Source organism: Rhipicephalus microplus, chromosome X, assembly GCF_043290135.1.
Source record: "Rhipicephalus microplus isolate Deutch F79 chromosome X, USDA_Rmic, whole genome shotgun sequence".
Lineage (NCBI taxonomy): Eukaryota > Metazoa > Arthropoda > Arachnida > Ixodida > Ixodidae > Rhipicephalus > Rhipicephalus microplus.
In genome coordinates, this window is record NC_134710.1 from 142192284 (window position 1) to 142203469 (window position 11186).

Sequence of the window (11186 nt, forward strand, 5' to 3'; positions counted from 1 at the left end):
CGACCCCTCTTGTAAGCGAAAGTGAAACTGTATTCTTGTAGCCGGAGTGCCCAGCGCGCAAAGTGGCCACAAGGGTCATGAAGGTTGACAAGCCAACACAACGAGTGGTGGTCGATTACGACTGTGAATGGGCGTCCGTACAGGTAAGACCTAAACCGCTGAATTGCAAATATTACCGCCAGGCATTCTTGTTTCGTAACAGTGTAGCTTTGTTCCGGCCTGCTTAGGGAGTGACTTGCGTATGCGATGACGTGTTCGCGGTCACAGTAACGTTGTACTGGGACGGCTCCAATACCTATGCCGTTAGCATCCGTATGAAGCTCTGTCGGAGCAGAAGGACTGAAGTGCTGAAGGACGGGTCGTGACGTCAGCAAAAACTTCAATTGACGGAATGAAAAATCGTACTCCGGAGCCCACTCAAAGGAATTGTCCTTTCGTAAGAGGCATGTGAGAGGATACGCAACGTCGGCAAACTTCGGAATAAAGCGGCGGAAATACGAACAAAGCCCCAGGAAACTACGAAGCTCCTTGATGGAACGCGGCGCATTGAACGCCTCAACTGCTGCTATCTTCTGGGGGTCAGGGCGCATGCCATCCTTGTCAACGAGATGCCCGAGCACAAGCGTCTGGTGGTCTCCGAAGTGGCATTTCTTCGAGTTTAAAACTGGGCCAGCGTTTCGGATGCAGTTCAAAGCAGTACCCAGACGAGAGTTGTGTTCACTGAACGTGCGACCAAAGATGACGACGTCGTCGAGGTAGCACATGCAGATGTTCCACTTCAAGCCACGCAGAATGGTGCCCATAAACCTCACGAACGTTGCCGGTGCATTGCACAGTCCAAATGGCATCACGTTGAATGCAAAGAGCATTACAAAGGCAGTCTTTTCCTTGTCCTATGGGTGCATCGGAATTTGCCAATAACCGAATCGTAAGTCTACGGAAGAAAAATAAGAGGCCGAATGTAAGCAGTCTATTGCGTCTTCTATACGGGGCAGCGGGTATACGTCCTTTTTAGTGACGGCATTCAGTCGGCGATAGTCGACGCAAAATCTCCATGATCCATCTTTCTTCTTAGCAAGGATTACCGGTGCTGCCCACGGACTGGCTGACTCTTGTATCACTCCCTTTTGCATCACTTCCTGCACTTGGTCGTTGATAATTTGCGTTTCTGACGGGGAAACATGATATCGTTTTTGGTGAATCGGACTTGCCGTGCCAGTGTTGATGGTATGGTGCGTTCGAGACAGGGGGATAGGGATTACTTTGCCCTTCTGCGCAAAGTCAAATACCGAAACGTTCTTCAACAGCACATTCATTAAAGTTCGGCGCTCGCTGGAGCTAAGGGACTTATTTATCGTTGCCATAATCGCCCCGTCCAAAATGTGACAACCAGTCGACCAGTCACGTGTTCTTTGCTGACCTAAGCTAATTTCAAATCATTGGGTAGTGTCACGGGCTCAGAGGAACAGTTTACAGTCCATAGGCCAGTTCATCCGCCATCGATTGACACCACACAATGGGGAACCAACACATTCTTCTTCACGCAGTTTATGTGCATTGGTTCTACGCTCGCATCAAAGCTGTCAGAATCCGTCTTGCGACAAAAAACAGGAACACGTATGGTAGACAACGCAGGTATGAACATATCACCACAGACACACAGCGTAGTTTGGTCATACGCTGGAGTTTCAAGAAGTTCTGACGGCATCTGGCTACTCACAAATACTTTCCCCGTGCGACAGTCTACAGTGGCACCACATTCTCGCAAGAAGTCCATGCCGAGAATGACGTCATATGTCGAGCGAGGAATAATCGCAAACTCTGTCGTTATCGTAAGCTCTCTCAAAAATACTTCAGCACTACACACACCAATAGGGCACAACGGCTCTCCACTCACTCCACAGAACGTCGAAGTTTCATCCAAGGTAAAAAGAACTGTCCGCCCTAACACGTTTTTAAAGGAAGCACTCATGACGGAAATTGCTTCACCTGTGTCCACCAAGGCCATCACAGGCACATAATCCACCAAAACACGCACTTTGTTTTTAAACATACACACAGGAGGTATTTCTGTCAGTAGCACATTTCCAGCGACCTCACCCCCACTGGCCGCGCTGGCTAGTTTTCCGGTGGCGAAAAGGGCGCTTTGCGACGCAGCGGTGAAGGAGAACGATGAGCACGGGGTCGCGGTGGGGGTGTTAAACTCTTGTCAGATGCCGGGGAGTGGTTGCGGAAGTTGCTGGGCCAATAGTTGTCATCAGGTGGTATGTGGGCTGGCCGCCGGACACCATAAGACTGTTCGAAGGGTCGTGAAAAGTCGGATCGTTGGTGATACCGAGGAGTCACCCGGCGGTTGCAAAACCGTGATATGTGGCCTGGCACACTGCAGGAATAGCATACCGGTTGAGGTCGAAACGCTGGTCACTTGTCGATGAATAGAGCGTCATCATTTGCTCTTGTGCGAAGGATGTACTGGTCGGGTACGTCGTACCGAGACGTCAAGTGTCGAGGAGGCATGTGCCGAGAGCGTCGCGATCATACCGCGACGCGGGAAATCTGGTTGTCATCCTTGACTGTGGGGCTGGGCTGTACTCCACAGTTGCCGCGCTCATCGTCGGTTGCCATGGGTAAAAGGAGGCACATCCATAGCCTCACGTGGCAGACACAACTCAGGATGGTCAGCTGTCGAACACGACATTTCTCGGTAGGACAGTTCCTCACGAACAATCTGTCGAATGGTAGTAAAGAGGTCGAGGCCAGGATTCGTGTCCACACTGGCAACAGTTGTAACGTTAGCCAGCCGACCAAACTTGGGCGCAATTCGACGCATCTTGAGCGTTTCAAACGTTCGGCAATGCCGAATGACGTCGGACACAGAACTGAGGCTTTCTTTTCCAATTAGAAAATTATACACGTCCTCAGCAATTCCTTTGAGCAGATGCCCAACTTTGTCCTCTTCCGACATGGTAGCACAGACCACCTTGCACAGCCTTAACACTTCTTCTATGTAAGTGGTGCATGTCTCACCTGGTAGCTGTGACCGTTGCGACAGTGTTTTCTCAGCCCGCTTCTTTTTAGCAACCGAGTCGCCGAAACACGCCCTGAGCTTTTCAACAAAAAGATACCACGTCGTAAGTGCGTCCTCGTGGTTCTCGTACCATACCAGTGTGGTGTCGGTCAGGGAGAACACTACGTTGTCTAGCATAGCGGCTGCATCCCAATCGTTGGACTTGCCCACACGTTTGTACTTGGTGAGCCAGGCGTCGACATCTTCTTCGGCTTTTCCTCCGAAGGGCGGTGGAACTCGGTAGTACGGAAGCGGACCAGACGGTGCCATCCTGGAAACGCCTGCTTTTTTGGGCATGTCGAAGTCACTCACGGCAGATAATGGGAGACCAGCAAGTCAACGGCTTTGTAGAATCTGTGGCAGTGATTGTTTTGTAGTTGAAGCGCTTACCCAGCGCCTCCACCACTCTGTTACGTTTGAAAGAGACCGAGAGAGGTTGGAAGGGGCCGTTTATTAGGTCGTGAGAGGCAGCTCAGAAGCGGCCGACTGGTTAGAGATCCTCCTGATCCTCTTCTTCGTTTCTTGCTCCGGGCGACAAGTGCGTTCACCGTGTACGTTTCTTTGTCTTCGTGCATGTGCGCAACAATATTATTCTTCCCGACGAAACCCCATGTCACATTGCCACAATCACTCATGCGTCTGAGCCACGAAGTTCATCAGCCTTCGACAAAGCTATTGACGCAGACCTCCCCCCCCCCCTCGCATCGCCACCAACTTGTTGCTCTCCTTAACAAGTTTCGCTCTTCTTTCGACTTTCAAGAACCTGCTTTGGGCTGCACCACGACTATCATTCATACTATTAACAGCGGCTCACAATCGCCTCTGCCACAGCGTTCTTACCGCGTTTCCGCCGAAGAGCGCCACGTCATTACGGAGCAAGTAGATGACATTCTTATACGTGGAGTCATACAGCCTTGTCAAAGCGCTTGGTCATCACCTGTGGTTCTGGTAAAGAAAAAAATGTCAGCATATCCACGGAGTGAATGATGAAGAGTGGGGCGAAGCATTCGTCCGTCCATACATTCTTGCTTCCGTCCGTCCATGCGTCCATCTGTGTGACCGTTCGTGCGTCCATCCGCCAGTCCGTGCGTGCGTCTGTTCGTGCGTCCGTCCCTGCGTTCGTCCATGCCTCCGCCCCTGCGTCCGTTCATGTGTCCATCCATGCATCTGTCTGTGAGTCTGTTCGTCCATCTATTCAGCACTCCAAGTACCACAATCTCGCATCTTTTCATCCCTTTCTTGTGAGATAGTGCTCAATGTACATGCCAATGGCTGCTAATGGGGAATGAGAGACAGGAGCATTCGCTTTTAGTGAACGCGCACGCCGCGAACTTTTTATTGTTCAACAAAGCACAGGAGAAATCTCCCACCGGCACCACCTTGTAGGTCAAAATGTAACACTTGTTACACACTACAACTACGAGGGACGAACGGGTGCCGCTTTGAGGAGCTTCGCCCCTAAAAAGATGGAACCGTTCGATTTCGCGGCGATTTTGGACTATCGCCGCTTAAACGAGATTACGGAGAAAGATGTCTACCCGCTACCACGAATAGGCGATGCTCTTGACTGTTTACAAGGCACCGAGTACTTTACATCCTTGGATCTGCGTTCTGGGTACTGGCAGTTGCCAATGGCTCCATGTGATCGCCCTAAAGCAGTCTTTCTAACGCCGGATGGCTTATATGAGTTCGAAGTCACGCCATTTGGACTCTGCAACGCTCCTGCGAAATTTAAGTGCATGATCGATACCATCTTGCGTGCCCACAAGTTGAAAACTTGCTTGTGTTACCTGGATGACATCGTTGTCTTTTCAGCTGATTTCCCGACACATTTTGGTCGCCTCCCCGAGATTCTGACGTGTCTAACTTCTGCAGGCCTACAGCTTAACACCAAGAAGTGCCACATCACTGCACAAAAACTAACCATCTTGGTACATGTCGTCACAAAAGACTGTGTTCTTCCGGATCCTGATAAGCTTCGAGCTGTCGCTGACTTCCCGATGCCCACATCACTGAAAGCCCTAACAAGTTTCGTTGGTCTCTGCTCCTATTTTCGTCGCTTCGTGCGCAACTTTGCAACCATCATCGCACCTCTGACGAGTCTTCTTTCCAACAGCAAAGGTATACCTGCATGGTAACCTGCGTGTGACGACGCATTTCGCCATCTGCACCACCTGCTGACCTCACCACCTTTTCTTCGTCACTACGACCCCTCTGCTGCTACAGACATTCACACCGATGCAAGATGCATCGGTCTTGGTGAAGTTTTGGCACAACGGAAAGGCACCCAAGCCGAATACGTATATCACCTATGCAAGTTGCGCTGTCAAGAAGGCCGAATCGAATTACTCCGTGACAGAGAAGGAGTGTTTGGCCATAATATGGGACATTGACGAAGCTTCGCCCGTACCTTTACGGCCGTCATTTCGACGTGGTCATAGACCACCACGCTCTATGTTGGCTGCCCACCTTGAAATACCCGTCCGGTCGCCTGGGGCGTTGGGCACTTCGATTGCAGGAATACGACATCCGTGTCGCATATCGTTCCAGTCGCAAGCATGCGGTTGCCGATGCACTTTCGAGATCGCCATTAACACCAAATGTGGGTTCTTTGTCACCCCTTTTTACCACCTTGTCATCACTCGACACTACTGACATGCTTTCGGAGCAGCATAAAGACCCATACTTTGCCTTGTTACTCGACTACCTTACCGACCCGTCTGCTGTCCTTTCCACGAGAGCGCAACGCCGGTAAGCAGCCCACTTTTCCACGCGAGACAACATTCTGTACCACCGCAACTACATGCCTGGTGGTCGGAAGTGGCTTCTTGCTGTCCCAACTCATATGCGCTCTGACATCCCCATGAATTTTCATGCAGATATGCAAAGTGCTCACGCAAGTGTCCTGAAAACCTACGAAAGGCTGCGCCAACGATATTACTGGCGAGGAATGTACCGCTTTGTGCATAAATACGTTAAGTCTTGCACCACTTGCCAACAGAAGTAGACACCTCCACGGCAAATTACTGGCATGTTACAGCCGCTCCCGTGCCCGGATTGCTCATTCGACCACGTGGGTATCGACCTCTATGGCCCCATAGTGGCTCAGAAACCACTGGATTATTGTCGGCGTCGATCATCTGACACGCTACGCTGAGACTGCAGCTCTACCGGCAGCGACCGCCCACGAAGTTGCACTCTTCATTATACGCAGCTTCATTCTCCGCCATGGGGCTCCACACGAATTACTCAGTGATAGGGGTCGAGTGTTCCTGTCGGAGGTCATACAAGCTATTCTCGTTCAATGCAACATCATACACCGGAAAGCTACCGCATACCTTCCACAGACAAATGGTCTCAATGAGCGGTTCAACCGCACACTTGGCGACATGCTGAGGATGTACATCTCCTCCGACCACACCAACTGGGACGCTGTATTACCTTTTGTTACCTTTGCTTATAATACCGCGACGCAATCGACTACCGGTTTTTCCCCGTTCTTTCTGTTGTACGACCGCGAACCTTCCCACCCACTCGACACTATACTCCCGTACCGCCCTGATGCATCTGAGTGCTCCCCGCTTTCGGAAGTCGCCAGATACGCTGAAGACTGCCGTCAGTCGGCTCGGTCTCTGACAAGGGAGGCTCAAGGTGTACAAAAGACCCGACATGACGACGTTCATCACATAGCTCCTACGTTTTGTGCTGACTCCCTTGTGTGGCTTTGGGTGCCCCAGCACGTTCCTGGCTTTTCTTCTAAACTTCTGGCCCAGTATTATGGTCCGTACCGTGTCATTCACGCGACCTCGCCGATGAATTACATCATCGAGCCCCTAACACAATCGCCAGATTTGCGCCATCGAGGACGCAAGACCATACACGTCGACCGTCTCAAACCCTACTATGACCCCCCCCCCCCTCAATGTGCCTACTCCCTGAGTCGCCAGGATGGCAACTCTTCACCCCGGGGGTATTGTAGTGGAGCATACGCACCAACGCGTATGCGCCTCCGGAAGAGAACGAAAAACCCCGTGTACTGATTGCGTGAGAACCTGTGCCACATTTGCCAGACTGGCCGTACGGCCATTTGCCGTCCCGACCTCGTTGTGACTTCTCTCTTTGAATAAACACCAGTATGATGTGTTTTATTTATTCATCGCATACTAGCGGTGACCAGAGCACCAAGTCAGAGCAATCGTCGCTAGGATTTTTAAGAACAGGGTTTAGAGCATATGTTCTGTACCATGTGCTGCTCCTTGTGCTTCATTCAGGAGACATTACGTAGCTCGCGCACAGCCTGCGTGCTTGCAAGAACACCAAAGAACATTGCAGCACTGCGTTGTCGTTCTGTATAATGCTCCTTTCGTTTTGGTACTCGACGGGAATGCTGTGTTTTGTGAAAAAAAATCGTTAATGCATGCCTGCTGATTCGGCGCTCTTTAAGTAGCCCTGGAGAGCTTAGTATTTCATTTCTACAACTCGTTTCCACATCAAACGTTGTCAAAATGAAGTAAACGTATACATGTCAGCTTCCAAGTCTGCGCAAGAATGAAGCCCCTCTGACAGAGTATTTACTTTGTTTCTCACTGTTGACTCTTGATCGCTCTTTGATGTGCAGGAACGCCGATTCCGTAAGGAGCTTCTGGAATCGGTGGAACTTGCCCGTGCACCGGTGGTGCTGGCGCCACATCTACAATCCACTCGTGAGCGCAGGGTTTACCAAGTTCCAGGCCGAATTGGCGGTGTTCGGTGTGTCCGCCGTTTTTCACGAGGTCAGACAGTAGTTATTTGAAATTTTATTCCTAGTGACGGAAAGAGATGCTAAAATTGTGTTCCTAGGTAATTCATACCACGATCAGTCGCTTTCAGAGCAGGGCTGCAAGAGCGCGACTTGAGAAGGGCTAAGTAAAAAATGTTGGAGCAACACATGGCCCACTTGTTCTCTCATCCTATCTTTATGATCCGTGTCAAGTCACGTGGTCGCAGCCCTGAACCCGCCATAACTCACCCGGTTTTCTATCGTATTAGAGTCCGCCTCCCCTTCCCCAAGCTAGATTTAATAAAAAGCTTTCTTTACACGCAGTGGTCAATGAAATATTGTAGCACCGGTTGGCATCAACGTTGCCTCATTTGCTATACACCTGGCTAATCTTTTGTCATTTTCTTGCCACGACTTCCACAATTAAAGAAAAAAGGTGACAGTAGCAGTAAAATACATATATGTTAGCCACTCTTTTCATAAAACCTAATTGGCAAAGATAGGTCAAGTCCGGTTATGTACACTAAGGACTGAAGTCGTATCTGTGACAAAGAACCAGAGGTGTCGAATTTAGTTTTTGTTTTTTTGTGGTAGGAAGGGGCGGGGGTAATGGGTGTTGACAAATCTTAATGTATGTTCATGCGCGTGTTTGTATGTGTACCTGTACCACATGCAAATTTGAAAAACTTGGGTGGAGGGGAGAGTGCAACCATCCACTGAGTATATGAAAATGGAAGGAATTTGTATTGATGTCACATGCCTCGTCTCTTTGCAGTACATCATGAGTCTTCCCCTGAAAAAGGTTTATGGCGTGGCATTTGCAGGCATGGCTATACAGGTTTGTTCAGTAAAGAATCATTTGTTTTACCAAAGTGAGACCAAGTTGCTACCAGTTGTCACCTGCAGATAAATAATAATAATAATAATAATAATAATAATAATAATAATAATAATAATAATAATAATAATAATAATAATAATAATAATAATAATAATAATAATAAACAATTTATTTAGGCTGCCCAGGAACAACCATATGGTGTTTGTGCAGGCACATGCAAAATAAAACAATAAAAATAAACAATACAATACAATTTACAAAAAATGAAATGAAAAGAGCGAAAGGGCACTGAGCAAAAGAAATCAGCGCAAAGTGGAAAGAATAACAGGCAAGACGAGAATCATGGAATGGTAGTGAAAAATAAAGACGAATATACACGACTATGTAGAAACCTTATCAAAAGATGGTAAGAGGAAGAATCTGTACATTGTGAAAAACAATCTTAATACTGTGAAACGCTGAGAGAAACAATGACGGTGAACTGTAAAAACACAAAGATCATGTAAGTTAACATAATAGACTTTGTATTCTGTGAGCATTAGAGAGTTGAAAGAAGTTGCTTGGTACATGAAACGATTGATTCTCTCTGCTTAACTTGTGCGGAATCCGAAAATTTGCACAACTTGAGAGGCAAAGGGCAGGATATCATTCCGTGAACTATAGACTGTAAAAAATAAGAGGTCAGCGCGATTGCGTCAGCAGTCAAGTAATGGCAATGAAAATAATCTGGCAGTGTTAAAACACGATCCAGAGTCATTTCTAGCAAAACAATGGTTGTAAATGCCTAGAATGTTTTTTTTGGTTTTGCTCAATGGCGTCACTGCCAGATTTAGCGATGCCATATTTTTGATCATAGATGGTTGCTCAAGTTGAGAAAGACGTAATACAGTGTACAATATCCGGAAGGTTGTAAGGGAACTGTAATTCTTCAAACCCAGCCGAGAGAACGAAGGCCTCGTGTTGCAGCGCGTTTAGTGTGAGCAGCAAAATTGAGCATGCTATCAAAAAGAACACCAAGAGATTACTGAACTCATAAACCTTACATACCGACATGGTATTGACAGAGTATGGAAGTGATACGATGTGTGCTTTGCGAGATATACTCATGAACTTGGTCTTTGAGGTATTCAGCCTGAGGTTATTGCTGCCCCATCATTCAGAGAAAGAACACAAATCTGACTGCAACAATGACAGTAATCAACTTAATGAAGTTCCTGAAATATCTTGATGTCGTCGGCATTCGAGAAAAAAGAAGAATAACGAATTGCAAGTGAAACGCCGTTAACGTAAATCAAATGTAAGAATGGGCCTACTACCGGCCCTTAAACTTTGTACAAGGACCACATTCGGCAAGTTACGGCAACATAACATGATCTATTAATAAAATAGCGGTGCAGGAGATTTACATCAGAAGAGTAAACATCAAAGTTTGCAGATTGAACCAAAAACAGTGAGTGGCTGACTGTGTCAAAAACCTTGCTCAGGTCACAGTAGACTACGTCAGCCTGTCCTCTTTGGGGTGATTAGCGTCATGAAACTAGCAAGATATGTGCTAGTTGAGCGGGCAGGTAGAAACCCGTATTAATTAGGAATGAATGAATTTTCCCCTCTGACATACATTATATGCTGTGAATAGTCAGTTAAAAAATCTTCGATGTGGCACACAGTAGAAAATCAGGGTGATAATTAGAAACATTGATTTGCATCCCGACATGAGTAATGTAAAAATAATAAAAGTACAGTGAATACTCCTTGTTCACGTGCCCGGCGCTATCCTGCTTATAAGACTAACCTTGGTATGACCTTAGCAAGCGCGAAACAATCGCCACGGAAAAACGCCTAAAGATATTTGCGCGAAAATGAGAATTTCACTCGTTTGTCACGATGCATCAGTGAGCCCTGATTGCCTTTTCGGAATGTTGCGTCTAGAATGAATTCAAGCATAGAAAGTGAACAGAAATTTATCGCCAGACATGTTGCCGAGAACGTGTCGCCACGCTTTCTTGTATTCATTGAAAGTGATTGCGGAGTTCTATAGTGATTTCTTTTTATTTTTCAGTTGCCGCTTTTTTATCTATACGACAATGTCATCCACGAACGATTCCCGAAAATCGGCAATGGACTTATAGTGGTGCTCTTCATATTTGTGATGCCCTTGGTTGTTCTTCTCTACTACTGCAAGTATTTCTCCATCATCATAGGGGAACAATAAAGGAATTTCAAGAAGTTGACGTAGTCCGCTGACATGGGTACTTTGCCGGTAGCGTGGTGCGCTCCATTTGAAGGCGCACCACTCGGCACGCATGAGCAGTTTGTTTAATATACACGAGAGCGCTATGTTTGTATACACCAGTACGCTGTGAAGTTCTCCTTTTCGATACGCAATTTCCAGCCACACATCGCGTCTAGTAGATTATACCAGCTTTAACGGCTTTTGAAAGAAGAAAATCGGCAGGTTCCACGTACCATGGGAGTCATTGGTATGTGAAGCATGCGGACGGAAGGGGAATGTGGTGAAT

General features: G+C 47.6%; 1 protein-coding gene across 2 annotated transcripts in view; it reads left to right on the forward strand.

Moving 5' to 3' along the window:
- Nucleotides 1-10898, forward strand: part of LOC119176579 (diacylglycerol O-acyltransferase 1) — a 73188-nt gene extending 62290 nt beyond the window's left edge. Inside the window, exons 12-14 of one of the 2 annotated variants that reach the window (XM_037427937.2) lie at nucleotides 7686-7839; nucleotides 8602-8664; nucleotides 10727-10898. In XM_037427937.2, the coding sequence (XP_037283834.1) occupies nucleotides 7686-7839; nucleotides 8602-8664; nucleotides 10727-10879 (370 nt within the window). In that variant the 3' untranslated portion in view covers nucleotides 10880-10898. The remainder of the gene's footprint in view (nucleotides 1-7685; nucleotides 7840-8601; nucleotides 8665-10726) is intronic. The other variant, XR_012887031.1, reaches the window with a different exon arrangement.
- The last annotated feature ends 288 nt before the right edge of the window (nucleotides 10899-11186 follow it).